General features: G+C 40.2%; 1 protein-coding gene across 5 annotated transcripts in view; it reads right to left on the bottom strand.

Moving 5' to 3' along the window:
• chl1b (cell adhesion molecule L1-like b) overlaps window positions 1-16,604 on the bottom strand; it is a 63,058-nt gene that overhangs the window by 2,650 nt on the left and 43,804 nt on the right. For 3 of the 5 annotated variants that reach the window (XM_040115825.1, XM_040115824.1, XM_040115826.1), the window contains 10 exons: window positions 16,230-16,427; window positions 15,944-16,014; window positions 14,919-15,141; window positions 12,072-12,187; window positions 11,601-11,805; window positions 11,346-11,468; window positions 7,899-8,078; window positions 1,812-1,973; window positions 1,305-1,436; window positions 309-381 (listed from right to left, as the gene is read on the bottom strand). In XM_040115825.1, coding sequence (XP_039971759.1) covers window positions 309-381; window positions 1,305-1,436; window positions 1,812-1,973; window positions 7,899-8,078; window positions 11,346-11,468; window positions 11,601-11,805; window positions 12,072-12,187; window positions 14,919-15,141; window positions 15,944-16,014; window positions 16,230-16,427 — 1,483 coding nt within the window. The remainder of the gene's footprint in view (window positions 1-308; window positions 382-1,304; window positions 1,437-1,811; window positions 1,974-7,898; window positions 8,079-11,345; window positions 11,469-11,600; window positions 11,806-12,071; window positions 12,188-14,918; window positions 15,142-15,943; window positions 16,015-16,229; window positions 16,428-16,604) is intronic. The other 2 variants (XM_040115827.1, XM_040115828.1) reach the window with 1 other exon arrangement.

Below are 16,604 nucleotides of genomic sequence, written 5' to 3'. Positions count from 1 at the left end.
GATCACAATCTCCTATAAAGGGAAACTAACGCTCGGACAAAACTGATGCGTAAACAGCTCAGGGATGCTACCGCTGCTTAACACATACATTCCAGTTACTCAGTCCATCAAATGTCTTGAACAGATGAAGTGTGAGGCTCAACGTGAACCTCGTGCACGCTGGGTTGTCTTCTCAGTGAGAGGAGAAATGCAAAGAGAATTACTGGAAGAAGAAGATGAAAACGACCTCTAGCAGAAGAGAAATTCATACAGTGTTACGCGTGAATTGTAGTGAGGTGGTGAAATAGTGATCTGAGGGTTACACTTACCTGTACTCACAAAATGTGTCGTCATTCATGCCCTGGGACTCCACGTCTGGGTGAAGATCTTCTTTTTCTTTTACTGCTCACAAAATGAAGAAAAAGAATATCATTGATTTCCTCAGGAGACGCCTGCCAATGAAGATCACTAAGTCCCCTGACTGGTAACGTTGTTTGAATAAGTTAGATTCTCAGTCCCTTATTCCCTGCACTTATTCACTGGATGAATGATCAATGCATACCTTAGAAAAGATTGCAGCATTTTAATTTAAATGTACATTTTTTTCTAAATTTACATCTAATTGTAGCTTTATGTTGTGTAAAATATTTGATATAAATGTTATTTTTATATAAATGTCACATTCATGATCAAAATGTTAAAAACTGTATAAATTAAAATGCATACTCCTATATGTGCTTTAACAGAAAAAACACATGGCACGAGCAAATGAAAGAAAGGGTTGTTGTGAGCTACGGGTGATAATGAGAACTTAATGAGAAAACAGAGGACAGAGCTGCTCTCGCTCTTTTTCTCCTGATGAGTTAAGTGATTGCTGCCCAGACGACAACCTGATGGCCATTAGCTGTGAATAATAACACTGATAAGGAGTCTCATGTACCAAACGGGAGGAATAACACTGAGATACCACAGAGCTTATGTCATCGCACCCCGCACCGCCACCCCATGGGCAGCATTTCCATTTTGTCGCACTGGGCGCTGCACTTTGTTTAGATTCTGGATGGAAAAAGCTGCGTGTCTAAATATTGCAGCATTCAAATGCTGATAGAAATGCTCATTTTCCTATTTTATGTATAACTTTGCATTGAGATAATTTTGAGGCCTGAAAAAAAAAAACATATCAGCTTACATATTCCTGTGGCTTCAATGATGAGTGATCATTTCTTTCATAGCATCAAACAGTGAAATGGAAACATAATGATGCTCCAAGCAGCAATTAGTATTCCAGCAAGGTGATGTGTACGTGCTTGTGAGTGAGGACCTACCGGAATACTTCCCTCCTTTATTTCTGTTGACAAAACAGGCGATCAACAGAATGAGAGTGAGGAGAGCGATGGCACACATCAGGCCGATAAACCAGCCCTGGGTGGTTATTCCTCCGTGGATGCTGGCTAGACCTGAGGAGAACAATACCCAATGACTTTGACACGCCTTGGCCTGTTCATCAGGACACTTGATTGAATGTTTGCATCGACAAAGCCTATCTGATGCAAAGGCAGAAGGTGTCAGGGCGCACCGTTGATGGAAACGGCCCAATATTAATATTAAACAGCTAATCCGGCTTGTCTAATTAATCAAGTAAGGAACGCTGTACAAATGTAATTCCTCTCAGCGAGTGACAAAATCCTAGTGACACCACAAAGCAACACGGCTGGAGTCAGTGTTCAAGGACGCGCTGGTACGCCTGCAGTGAGAGGTCAATTAGTTCTGTTGGTTTTCTTTTTTTGTTTGAATTTGAGCTTTTTTTTTTTTTTTTTGGTTTCCCTCCTCACCTGTGGACCTGGTCGTGATAACATCTTCAAATATACTAGAATTCTCAACCCGGCTGTTAGGAATAAGGCGAACAGTGTACTCAGTCCCAGGTTCAAGCCCGTCAATGATGTGGAAAGTCTTAGAGGTGTTTAAGGCCTCTGAAATCTTCCAGTGACCCTCACCTGTGCAGAGGGTGAATGATCAGGGTGGATTAGTACTCACGAGGACACAAAACTAGTGTAATCTAGTGCAGATATGAATGAAAAGACGAGAAAGACCATTTCAGACACAACACAGCAAACTTTAGTAGCCGTTTCACCTACAGAATCTACTTCAATCACTCGAACAACAGCCAGAAACTAACAGGAAAAATAGGTAATATGAGCTTACGGTTGTTCTTATATGCAATATAAAACTCTGTGTGCTCTCCTCCAAACATCCAGCTGATATTTGCAAAGTTGTCACCAACAGCTGAGCTAACATTCAACAGGGGCGGGACTGATGGAGATATGAGAGAAGATGAGAAAAGGAGAGAAATAGTGAGGGAGGATTAGTAAAGGACAAAGCAGGTCAAAGCCATCATGGCATGGTTAAGAGTGTTGTCATTATGTGATGAAGGATGTTGCTCTTCACCTTCTAGGAAAGAGCCAAAGGGGCTCTTCTGTTACCTAACACTATTGAAAGGGCGCATCAATTACGTTTGACAGGGTGGGACATCGGGTGAATCTTTCAACAGCACACATGACAAGAGTAATGTGGAGATGGAAATGGAATCACAGGTGGAGCCTGGAAAGCTTAATGAACATCTACTGAGATCCGAAAGAAGGGTTTACAATCGAATCTACGTGATAATTTTTGCATATTATATAACTATACAGTTATATTACAGAAAGATATTTTACACACCACACTGTTCAACACTGGTTAAGAAATAGTAGATACTTTATTCTGTAGCCAGGATTTAGAAATAGCCCACAAAATTTGTACTTGCCCAAAAAAACCTAATTAAACATTCTGATTTTCTTTTTTTTTTTCTCATTTTATTTGTGAATTTTACTGTTAAATTATATTTCCTGAAATTTTTATCTCCCTGCTTGGTGATATAAATGCTTTCTCCACATTGACACGCTATAATTCCTGCTGGGAATGACCAAATATCTTTATTATATTTTGTTTAGTTAAATATTTTTGCCTAAAAACAGGTGATGTTAAGCAGGGCTGCAAATAATAATTATTTTCTTTGTCAAATAATCTATAGGTTTTTTTTTTGATTAACTGATTAATCATTTAGTCTGTAAAATGTCAGTAAATAGTGAAAAATTCCCATCAATTGTTCCCTGGCCCAAAGGCCATGTCTGAAAATTTCTAATTTTGCCCAAAACCAAATTACATTTTATTTACAGTGACTACAAAAATAGAGAAAAACAACAACCCACACATTTGAGAAACTGGAGCCAGAGAATGTTTGGCATTTTTCCTTGGTAAATGACTAATTATTAGAAGATGAACAAACAATTAATCAAATATCAAAATAGTTTCTGTCAATAGAATAAGTTGAATAATTGTTTCAGCTGTAATTTTTAAAATCCGAACAACTCTTTGGAACCCACTATGCATTATTTAAATCCAAGAAACAACAAAGAAGACATGAACTCAGTGTCCTCAATGATAGCTATAGTCCTTGTTGTGTTTCTCCAGGTACCCGATTATTAATGGTCTTTAATGTTTTATGTTATTTGCTTTGAAAGCAATTTAAAGCTTCAGCCGACTCAGACATTAAACCTAGCCTTTTGGTACTCGACAGAAGAAAAAAATCTAATAATGTAGTGAATGATGTGCATCATTAGTATGGGAAAAGTATGATCTGACAGCAGCTGTCTAAGCTATTCAACAAAGCACAATCCACTTCATTTCCCCATGGCAAACATGCAAATCTTCTGCTGTGTCTCCAGCTCAGGTGCATTATTTGCTCAAGTGATAATTCAGCACACAAGGACACCTGCGTCTGTGCTGCCCATCCCAACCACTGCAAATGACACTCTGACTAATGTTGATGGATTAGTCTGCAACTATGGTAATTCCAATTATTAGAACTGTGTGATGATTTCAACCGACACAGGCCCCTGAACTAAAAATATTTCAAGGCTGTCTGCCGTGTTTCGTCACTGCACTCCTCAGGTTGCTATTAAATGCTGCAGAAAGCAGCTGCTCACCCAGCAGGGAGTTGATGACCTGGAGGACGCCCCTTCAAAGCCAGGAGGCTTTTTATAAGGAGAGGCCAGAAAATATTCTGATATGGGTACTCTCAACAGCTTCCACTTATCCACTTATCTCAGTGTCCTGTAAATATCCCCCTCCCGGTATGAGCTCTCACCTCCCCGGCATGACCCAGGAGAACATTTCTCCTCACTCTTTTCTCTCAGCTCAGATGCTGCCCCGGACAGCTTCATGTCCAGGAGCTGTGTTGCTGTTTACCCGGTTGAAGATTACATGGAAATGTCAGGTGGCTGTTGGTTCAATACACTGCCGTGCAAAGAAGGACTGGGGCCCAACAAATCAATCACTGACAATGAGACATATTTGTCCTATTCAAACCAATGCACTCTACAGCTACACTGTTGGATCAGGATATAGATCTAGTATCCTAGATTTCCCTGTGGTATAGCAGAGAAATTAAAACCAGCTTTTACATCAGCATGTACTTGTCTTATGACGAACAATAAAATGGAGCTGTTACCTTAGATTTCAGCTATTGCTGCCACTGGAAACGACTTAAACTATCAAATAAAAATACCTGAAGTAGCTAATTAGCCTGCACAATATCACGTTATTTTGCATCTTTGTTTTTGTGATATCAAGTTACTTTGAGCTAACAGCCAGGGAGTCCAGGGGCTATCATGTCACTGCAAAAATGTTTGGATAACACATAAACATCTATTTGGTTTCTGTTTTTTCACATTTATTTCACAGCTTTTGTTTGTCTCTGTGGTTGGATGCTTGTTGTGTCAGAATGTGCTGCAGCTCTACCTATGGTGGAGCGAGTGGGTTTGGTCACAGGGGACTTTGGAGTGCTTGGAGGTGAGGGGGAAGCTGACTTGCCTGAAAAGAAAGACAGACCTTGTGGTTATCAATTGGGACAGAGCCCAGGGCACTGCATTCTACTGTTAGCACGCATGCTGGTTTCAGCTAAACTCTAAAATTAGTAACTACATGTCTACAGTGAAACATAATCGAAAAAAATATTGCTACAGGCAGCGATTCCAAGGTTCAGGCCCTTTCGCACTCAACAGACGGAACCAGCTCAACCGGCCAAAATTAAAGCCGTGAGCAGCAACGAGCAGGTTTCAGGCTATATAAAGCCGAGGAAAGCCACTTCAGCTGAGTTTAATCAGGATTACTCAGACATCTTGAGTTATGATTGAATATATGATAGGCCACGCCCACTTCCACCAATCCATATGGCACTTCAGATTTTGGTTGAAACTTGCCCCCAGAGTGAAATTCTGTCCACTTTTCTTTGAGCTACACATTTTTGGTATTTGTGGCACCCCCTAAGTGTCAGGCTCAGAATGCTTTGGTAGTATATGTAGTATATGTACCCAGATTTATGATGACTGGATAAATTGTTCATGAGAAATGGCCATTTTTCAGCCCCAACCCCTTGTGAAGTTTATTGGTCAATATCAATAAATAAATAAGATATCAACAAGGTTTCTTCAACTTTTGATAAGCTTGGTCCAATGATGATCTGCAGACAATTTGGTAGCAATCGGATTCACAGTTTAGGAGGTGTTCAAAAATGTGTTTTTCAAAAAATTCTAAATGGTGGAAAATCCACCATGGCAGGACTTTTATGGTCCAAGAGGCTTTTTTGTAGAAAACACTTAGCTGGACTTGTGTTGCCAATTTCAAGTCAATCGGACTTACAGTGCGAGAGGCGTGGTCTTTCCAAAATTGCGTTTTGGGGCCCTAATTACACCGCCACCATCTGGCCATTTGGGCATATATTTCTTGGGAAGCACTTGCACATCATTTCCAGTTACTGGGCCAAGTTTTATGTTTCTAGCTTATTCCAGCTCACAGCAATTTGAGCTGATTCATCAGAAAAAATAAATAAATAAACCGAGACAAAAACAATAGAGCTCTGCCCCTTTGTTTCTTGAACCCTAAAAATTACATTTTAAATTTGTTAATACGCAAGGCGAGATGTTGGGATTATTAATTTGGCTTGATGTTGCCTTTTAAAAATGACTTTTATTTTCTTTTTGAGTATCATTAAAAGGAAGAACGATGGATGTGTGGTGTGTCTGATCTACCCGAGTTCGGCTCTTGAAGCATCATTTATTTCCTTAGCTTGAGGTAGACATGTTGCACTGAGACTGCTGTTGCTAGGATAAAAGTCAATATTCGTTTACAGTCACTAATGAGCCAAGATTAATATGAATTTATAATTAGGTTACTCATTACCATTAGAGAGGAAGCCACAAACTTTATCTAAGAAGAAGTTGACATTTTTCTAATGAAAGGAGGCATCAGAGTGCTCTCTGCTGATGGCAAGGGCAAACAGCTGACAAGGTCAATTATCTGCAGAGGAGCAGAGTGTTTAGCACTTTTTAATTCTATTCAGGGAAAATAAAATGTGTTCAACTGTTTGAGACTCAAAACCTGATGATTTATTCAGGCTCATAGAATCCACACCTGTCCACATTTCTAAATCTAATCATGCACGTACTACCTAGAATACTATTATGACTGTTAAACATGTCATACCAACATACAAATTTAGAAATATACATCTCCAAAAAGGATTTCCAGAGCAGTTTGAGAGTATATGTGTAGGTGTGACATGCCACAGTTTCTACATAAACACAGATCTACATACTGAGGCCAACAGTGGAAGCCAAAGTGGAAGCTGCAGGAAAAAAAAAAGCGAAAAGAGAAAGAAAAAGACAGAGGGGACAAACATTGCATTGCTAAGCAGATGTTAACACGATCACACATTTACAATACACACTGTATGATCAAAGGTAATGATGAAAGAAATGCACTTTTTAGTGGCGTGAGAGTGATGGTAATAGTACAGTTACGGCTGATAATCGAGTTAGCACGAAAAACTTTAACACTCAAATCGTAAGAGTCTCTCACACACACACACGTAAGAGCTCTACACAATTACAATTCAGTACATAAAAAATGAGTCCCTCGCCCTGTAATCATTTTGCTGGCTTTTCGGCATGCAAATAAACAAGCCATAAGAGCCAATGGAGTTTCTTTCTGTCATTCTTCCAAGCACTAAGTAATCGCTTGCATTTTTAGCACCGACAGTGTGTTTCCACATTATGTTGAGCATTTTGTTTTTGCATAACACAACTTGAATGACAAACTAAATTTCTTTGGGCTGCCAACCAATTATTTATGCTGATAGTATTTGTCCCATTATTTGTACCATTTACTCACACTCAGGTGAATCTCTGTACAGTTTCCTGTTTCATTTCCCATCCAATCATTCATACCACACCCACAATCTCGCAGAAGCTTGGCTTGAGTTGGAGCCAGCTGAAGTATAGCGTGCAGTCCTCAACAAATGATATGTTGTGATATGAAGAAAAGATTACATGCTACAAACCAGCTCATTATGATTACTTATCCACCAACTCTTTCATGATTACTCTATTCAATATGAAAACCTTTAGTTTCCCTCCTGCTAAAAGCTATTTTCTTTCTTCGATGATTGTTTCATAGCTCACGCTGTCCGTCCAATCAATAAGCACTTGCTCTCTCATGACAGTGACAAATGAAAACCTCAGCTACACCCATATGAAATTGTTTATCCACAAAAATTACTTACATGGAGATATGAAAAGCTTGGCTGCCCAGGCATATATCATACTCTGCTAGTTCAATGCCATTTTGAAATAGTGAAATGGCTTTGTCACCTAGTTCGCTTAGCCTGAATTCTGCCGAGCCAATTCAGTACCTCAGAGCTCATCAGTGTTCTCATTGTCTACCCCAGAAAGCAACATGCCCACCTACACATTCACACACCTGCAAGCCTAACCAGAAATACACCACCTAGTCTGTTGCTTTCTGGACCATCCATCACTCACTTGTTTCCAGGGTGGTGGTGCACTCCTCGCTGACAACAGGCCCGCAGCCCACTGTTGTGCAGGAGCGCAGGTAGAACTTGTATTTGCTCATGGGCTCCAAGTCGCGCAGGAGCCACTTGGTGGTGTCAGGGTTGCTGATGTCTACTTTCTGCAGTGGCCCCATCTCCTCTGTGTCGTTGACTGAATGAAAAAAATCATAAAAAAGCGTCATGATTTAGATTACAGTTGGGCTATGTCATCATACTGCGAACCCAACAGTAGAGTAACGGGTTAACAAATTTAAAACAACAAGAAGGAAAAGATGGAACATTTTACACTCTGTATACCCTGTACTTTGACTGTAATGAGTGAGCTATCTTACAATTTTTCCATTTTTTGCCCTGATGATACTTTATTGTCACCACTGGTACTGTTTTATTTTACACTCCTCATATCCTGTACAAACATCATAGTAAGGTAACTTTCTCCTACATTTTCATCTCACTCAATGAGTAACTTGACACTAAATCCACTTTTTTTAGTTAGCAAGTTATCGGCTGATCCTGGTCCCTTTTTCTGTTCTACATTGCAAAAGTGATTTTCCTTTTTCTGGAGATACGCAAGTATTTCTGATCACTTGACCCTGACAAAAAAAAAAAAAAAAAAAAAAGTATGATCTACCTTCGCACACTCCGCTGCCGAATTACGAGGTAACACGACTTCTACACCCAAAACCCCCTGGACATAGAAAATGATTTGATCATCTTACCTTAATGCATAACTGTGACTAGATTTTATAGTGTTTACAGTTAAAATAGGTGAACCATTAACTGCTCTATTTTACTATTGCCGTTAGCCATTACCTCAGCTGAAATTACTCAAAAAGTGCTGCTGCTTTATTGCTTATGATATTATAATATGACGGGACTTAAAAGTATTCCAGCTCTAAACATCAGTTTGGACTAATGGATTCCAAAACTACATTACTTTTCCCAGTATTTTGTCATCATTTTAGAGATACCCAAATTACGATTTTATGGTAAATTCTTGGTTCATCTGGTTTATCCTAATATTATTGCCCCCCCCTCTTCTTTTGCATAAATACCCTTTTAAAATGTTATTTGCATTTAACAAACAAACAGATTATGTCCTGCACGTTTACATCTAGAATATCTTTGTGTTGTTGCTGTCTGCACCCCGTCTTAATTGTGATGGGATATCATTTTTCACTACGTAAAGCAAGCCAGTAGGTAGGGGGGTGGCATGTATGTTCTTTGTAACAAAAACAAACACAGCAGGTGTTGAGGTGACCTTTGCTGTGAAAGAGATGCTACGACTCTATGGTAGCAAACAATGACAAGAACGTGTTGGTCTGTTTGTTATTGGTCTTTTTGCCTGGATGCCACGAACTGTTATCAGACATTGCAATTTTTTGTTTTGTTTCTAGGGATAAAAAATGCAATTCAGGCTGGTACAGAGAAGAGGCCACAAACACTATGTTTCTACCCTGTAGATGGATACCTTCTCACTTATCCAGAAACACTCAGGCCTGACAACTGATGCACATAATGGCTGACTTCAGACAACAATATTTCAAAACATTCTTCAGCCTGCTGGGCCAAATATGGTTGGCCTTGTGTAGTGTGAAACAGACCAAGACTCACCAATACTGAAATCTGAGAATGACCCAACAGCTAGTGAGAGTTTAGCCCAAATGGGAAGAAAAACAGAATGGATTGCAGACAAGGTCATTCTGAACTCCCACTCATGTAGAATTTTCAGATCAGTGTAGTGCAAACTTCACTTCGTCCACTTGTGGTAAGTTACTCCACAGTAACTCTAATTTACAGTAAAATGGTCTTCAGTGTTCAGAAAGATCGATCTGCCTATACAATGGCATATAAAGTGAAAGAATCCGCATATCGAATCTTTAGTGTTCAATTTTAAAATACGCTTGTAGTGTAAGTGAAAACTCTAATTTCCTTGCAACACATAACCCTTATAACAGTAAAGTGCTCTAATCAAATATGAAAAATATTTTGAAATGAGGAAATGGACAGTGTGAGCCCTCATTTTCACTTTTGAGACACACTTATCTGTGCTTTGTCAAGTGCTATGGCTAGCTTGCTGGGAGGCAGGCTAGTAGTTGTTTAGTATGTACTGGCCTGCTCTGCCCCAGGCTTTTAAGGGAGAGCAGCTTTGCCACCCACTCGATGGTAAGGGGAGCTTTAGAGTACATTCAGCCTCTACATTCAGAAATTTATTTTGTGATTTGACAAAAAATGCCTGTATAAGTTCAGTGAACTGCTTATATTATTATACAATTCACTCTTCTTCAGATCTTCTTCAGTGACAACTTGACACAATGATCAAAGGTTTCACACAGACAATGTGCCATTTCAAAGTAGTTTAGTTAAATTTGTTTCAACACTGTGGTGTTACCCCATGCTCAAGGTGTTAAACAAAGTTACAACAGTGAAACCTGTGAAATGTGAAGTTATTAAAGGCTGCTATGAAGATGGGTGTAGCCCTCAAACAGCTGTGCTGCAGCCTGAGATTCAACTTGTGTCACTGATGATACACTGATACTCCTCAACATTTCGCACATGACTTCCTTCAAGGGGACTTCAAAAAAAGTCACACCTCAAAGACTCCATCAGCTTTATTGCTGTGGCACAATGAAAACGTCCTCTTCTGAAATACTGTATGACACTTGGCCCTCGTGTGCAACGGCCAAATCAAACTCAATTAGCCGTGAAATGTGGCACTAAGACGTTGTTGGAAGTTAGTCATTAGCTTCGTTATGACTTTTGTTTAAGGACAGCAAAGTGCGTGCACACGTGGAATGTGTTCAGTGATGGGATCCCCTGTGACTGGGATCTATGGTGAAGATGTCCCCTGCGGACAGTATGGGGTCAGTAGGACTGGACCTTAACAGCATGTGACACAGTGGCCTTGGTCAGCACTAGCTGAGCCACGACTTTGACACACAGGCCAGCAGACATCCCCCTGACATGTTTCCTATACACATAATCTGACCTCACCATGACCCAGCCCCTATTAGTAGCGCAATGATTTTCCCTTCCGCGCTGAGGACCATGGGTTAGACAAACACCAGCGAGCCTAAGATAAACCTCCGTTCTTTTACCGATACACTCCAGAAGTACTGCACATACTTGTCTGTATCAAAACTGTGTATTATATGGAGGGAGAGGCTGTGCGTTTAAAACAGTGAGGCTATTCAGGTTTTCTAATGTGCAGTCAGTGTTGCCAGTTTGAAATATACAGCCTGTGTTTTTTGTATACTCAGTGTCTTTTTTCTTATGAGGGTACAAGCTGGAAAGAAACGGAGGGATGTAAACACTATTAAACACAAGGGAAAAAACGATATCTCTTTGTAGCAAGACAGGGGCATCACCATCATATCCGAGTTAGTTATGTATAAGCATGAGACGTAGGGATACATACTGAGCTGATGCTCGAGGAGGTAGCCGGTGAGAATCCCATTAGGCTCAATTGGCGGGGCCCAGACCAGAGAGACAGTGTGCTTCTGCACATCTGTGACCCTGAAAACAGGATTTTTCTCAGGCACTGTGGGGGCAAAGAAGGCAATACATATAATAAGTAGTGGAATTCTTCAACCTAGTTTCCTTGGCTATTATTAGATTTTCTCTTCGGTAGTTGTGAATCAATACACTTCATGCTGTTTTTCAACAATCCTACCTCCCTCGGGGGTTTTGAAGTTGACGGGATGGCTGCCAGGACCATTGCCCCGCCCGTTGAAGGTCATAACAATGAGGCTGTACTCGGAGAACGGCATGAGTCCTGATATCGTGGCGTGGTTCCAGTCCCCGGGGAACGTCAGTGCGTGTTTGTTTCCGTGGCTTTTCTTGGAGTCCACCAGACTGCGCAGACGCCACCAGTTTATCTGCATCGTGAGAGAGACACACAGAGCCGTCCTCAGCAGAGATATCAAACTTTGCACATCATACGTATGTGTGAGAGGATGTTGAATAAGGTACTGATGTTTTTCTTGTTTGTTTTGTTTTTTTTAGTTGTGGTGTAAGCAGGAAAACATCAAGCTGGCCAAGTAAAGGAGACAGAGTGGGGTGAGAGAAGCAAATGTTAGAGCAAGGTCAGGGCCATTCCTTTTAAACTGTGTCTAAGAGCAAAGGTCTGTTTTTGAGGTATTACCCTGTAGCCTCCCAGATGTCCATGTAGCTTGTCCTTGTGTACATGCGTCCAGGTAACCTTGACCACTGAGCTGTTCATCACCTCCACATGTACATCATCAGGAGCAGCAGAGGGAACTGCAAAGGGAAACACACATTAGATTCTACAGCAATCTGCAAGTAAGTCAAGGAAAAACAGAGTAGTGAGGCAACTCAGAGTGTTTAATATTAAAGCAACACCAGCAGTGAACAAATGAACGAAAGACAAAAAACATTAAAAATACGAAACAACTAGCTACGTTTAGAGATTGCCTACTTACAGGAAACACCTACTGGGGACTGCTCAATCAAACAATCAATCAATCAATCAATCAATAAAGGACTGCCTACAGTCAAAATAGCTAACATAAATGATAAAACCATTGACCTAAAGGGGGTAAATACTGCAATTTCTAATACCACATTTTAGCAAAGACACAACAGTGAGAAGTGTCATGACCTGAGGTGACCTCCTGGAGGCAAGTCCAGAAGAAAGCTAAACACAGGAAATACAGTAAACCTCTGTGAAGACTGCATCTCTTGAGAAACTGTAACTGCTACAGCACACAACCTTGAAACTCAAAGTCTAAGTCAAACTCAAAGTCTTCAACATTTCAAAATTACAAAGCTTATAAATAAATCATTTCACAAAGTCCACCTGAATACTGCAGCTGAAAATGCCAGAGTTAAGCAGAGGGGGAAGAAAATCTTTTAATCAAACCATATCTTTCTCCATAAAATCCCATGTCCTAAAGCAACACTGGCTGCTTTGCACTTTGGCAGCTCCAAATGGAAGCAAGAGGTGAGTGGGAAGTTTGTGCAATTCTACCTTCTGATACCCAGAACCATTTAAGTTTATGTCAGTAAACTCCAGACATATAATTAGTTTTATCCACCAGGACTATTTGCACTCTCTTTCCACTGAAAATAGCAAAAAGAAAACAAGAATTCACAGGTCTAGCTTTCTAGTTTTCTCACCAAAAATTAATTAAGAGAAAATCTATAATGTTTCTGTTAACAGGTTTTACAGGCATGTTTTAGTGCATCTTTTGTTAAATTTCTTTAAATCTATGTTTAAAGAGCAAAGTTATATTTTTTAAATTTCCACTAACTGATATAATAGTTGGTCGGGGGTAGGAAGAATGCCAGAACAAGCTGAACTAGACCTGCAGGCAGGTACTAACGTGGGTCCAAACCCATAGCGCAATCAGCACCTGTTGGCCCATCAAGGTAATGCTAGTCTGACCTTCAGTCCCATGGGCACAATTCAAGTCTGAGGTTGAGAGCAGCGGGGAGAATGGAAAACATTCCACCAAGATTGGAATGTTTCTGAGGGGTATTACAGTCCGGGATTCCAGAAAGTGAGGTTAACCTCGTTAACTCATGGGGGAATGTTGGGTCTCTGTAAATATAACCATAAAGAGTCCGGTCTAGACTTGCTCTGTATGAAAACTCTGTCAGGATTTGGTTCTGTGTAAATAAAATTGAATTGGACTGAAATGAATTAACCAGAGTTCGAAAAAGTGTGTTTTGCATATTTTTCAACTTTGTGTGAAAGCACCACCTAGTGGCCAATATGCACCAGATTTTGCAGAGAACCTCCTTGTTGCACGGCAAACTACGGGCCCGAGTTTTGTGTTAATCGGAAAGACCTATGTAAAGATACGACATCGCTTCCTTAATTTTACCTCGATAACTTCTGCATTTTTTTGGAGTGTAAAAACACTTAAATAACTTGTGATCATGAGAGTACATGGAGGATGAATGCACATTTCGCACTTGCAGCCTAAGAGTAGTTTGGAAAAACATTTTTAGCATATTTTAGCACCATGTAGTGGCAGACTGACACCAAATTTTCACACAGAGCCTAAGTAGTCCATGGGAAACTGCTGGGCTGTGTTATGTGACTGCAACCTATGGTAAGTTGTTCCTGTATAACTTGCGCATTTTGGGGATCATCAAAATTCTTACTAACTTTTTATAATGAGAGTCCATAGATTCTATGCGCAAAGTTTCATGCAAATGCTAAACAGCTGTAATCAGAAGTCATTATTACAGGATGATTAAATGATTACCTGGGACATGCTATATCATAGTGCAACCATAGCACAAGTAGAGAAGAGTCATTAAGTCAGTCAACTCACTCAGTAATGTCAATTACACAGCTTGTTTGCTGACATTAGCCAACATTAGTCAGCATAAGCTACTGGTCACACCAGAGCAGGTAAGGCTGTAGCAGCGAAACCCCCTTGACAGTATTGAACTGAGTGAGGTTATTTTTTTATGCTTATGAATTCAACTTTTCATTTTAGGAGGAAAATTGTGTTATTTATTCTTTCAGAGGTTGAACAGTCTTGCTTTAAAGTTCATTTGGAGTTGTGTTTTTTTTTTTTGCACTTAAAGAATTTAAGTCCACTAGTCATTCTCCTTTTAGCTCTGTCTTAAGCTCCACCAGCTCCTGAGGGAAATATCTGACTCTTTGGCAGCTCAGTGCTCCACGTGTTCGCCAGCTAGTCGCTAACTTTGTCTACCATTTTATGCTTGACAGGTGGCGTACAGTGTGTACTTTTGCACTGATGAGAGGAGAACTGAGGACAGCACAACCAAAACAACGTGTTAACAGACACTAAAACATCCTTAGAGATGAGAGGAACTGCAGAATTTAGTGAAATTTCTTGACCCCTTCCGACCCCTTTCGCATTACACAGTCATTTGATCCATTGTTAATATGAAAATTGTGAATTAGTGCAGCTTTAAATAAAATAATAATAATAATAAAAATGATAAATAAAAATTTGATTCTTCTGATAAAATTATGTCAAGTACTCACAGTCCTCTCCGGAGTAGCCAGTCACTATCTTGGGCTCGGGACCCCAGCCCTGATGGTTCTTGGCTTGGATCTTGATCTCATAGGGAACAAAGGTGGGAGTGTTCTTCACCACAAATGAGTGTCTCTTCACCATGTGTTCCTTCCAGTCCTCCTCCATGTCCTGTCTTCTGTAACTCACCTTATACTCCAGACCAGGGCCATTGTGCTCAATCGGTAACAAAGGCTGAATGATCGAAGCAAAAGAAAGCAAAAACAAAAGCAAGAAAAATGGTGTACAGGGTTTCATACAGATTTTCACAGTTGCATAAGAAGCGTCTTGTATTTCACCGCTCAGTGTCACAGCCTCTGTGGGATTAAAATGACAAGCTAGGCCAGTGAACTGTCGCTACCTATTAAAACAATGGAACAATTGACCTGGTCTAGTAGCGAGGCTTTTCTTTGATATGGGGCTTCGTTTGTAAACGTAGATGAAAAGATTTAGCTCCTCACAGAAGTAAGATTGTGAGAAATAGAATGAGATACCATTTTCCAAAAAGCAAATCATTAACAGTGGGAGAGCTCATGAATCCAGGATTCAGGGGCTACGTTACCATGACAGGGCAACCAGATAATAAGTGAAGGAGAGATTCATCTTTCTACACTAAAGCTGAATATAACACTGTAGACATTAAAAGAAAATTTTCCTTTTCATAGCTCTCCTTTCTCTTTTTAATCAAAGAAAAGGAGCAGCTTTCAATGGAAACTCTTTCACAGTCATCCCAGGAAATGGCTTTTCTAAAGATCTGAACCACAGGATGAAATATCAAAGTGGGCCATTTCTGTTTCTTAAACTCCTATTGGTAATTGCCTAAGAAACATTGATAAAACATCTAAGAGAAATCTAAGAGAACATCTCCGTTCTCTTAAGAGAAATTCTTTGATTTCCAAAAACTGTAGTAGATGTTAATAATTCACTATGTAAAGATTGCCCACACATTTCAAAATCTGCAGTAAGAGGATAATAAAGACCAAACTCTATTCCTCACCTCCCAGTTGATATCCATTTCATGTGGCAAATGACCTTCGATTTTGATATTTTCAGGGTTCTTGTCAGGGGCTGTACAAAAGAAGAAATATAGATTTCGTTGGCATAGTGGATGAAATCTCCAGTGAAAAAGGCACATCGGAGAGCAGATTTTCAACAAGAGTGGAATCAATTATGTATCAGGTCTGAGTGTTTTAAAGTTCACGGAGCAGCATTGTTGGCAGCTCAACTGGCTGGAGGACCTTATCAAAAAGCATAATAAACAATAAAAGGAGGAAGCGTCAGACCTGCTGGGGGGGTTTTGTATCTCTCTGTGGGCTCGCTGGGAGGACCCCTCCCCACAGCATTAACTCCTGACACACGGAAGCGATAGTCGACATGACCGTGGAGTTTGAGGATGGCCGAGTTGTGGTTTCCGGGTACTCGGAGCAGCTCCTTCCAGCTTCCTGGCTCCCACTGGCTTTCCTCGTACCCGATAATAAACTCTGTGGACAGATACAAAGACAATCAGAGCGGTCCCTCACTGCTATGGTTTCTTGTCAAAGGATTACTTATCTAACCAACACCTGTGCAGAAAACTCCTAAAACCCTGCTCTGGGGGTTACTAATCGTAATTCATGCTTGGATGAATCAATAATAGATTCACATTGTACAAGATGGTA

This window comes from Xiphias gladius, chromosome 21, assembly GCF_016859285.1.
Source record: "Xiphias gladius isolate SHS-SW01 ecotype Sanya breed wild chromosome 21, ASM1685928v1, whole genome shotgun sequence".
Classification (NCBI taxonomy): Eukaryota; Metazoa; Chordata; class Actinopteri; order Istiophoriformes; family Xiphiidae; genus Xiphias; species Xiphias gladius.
Note: the sequence above shows the minus strand (reverse complement) of the source record. Positions and strands in the feature narration are given on the sequence as shown.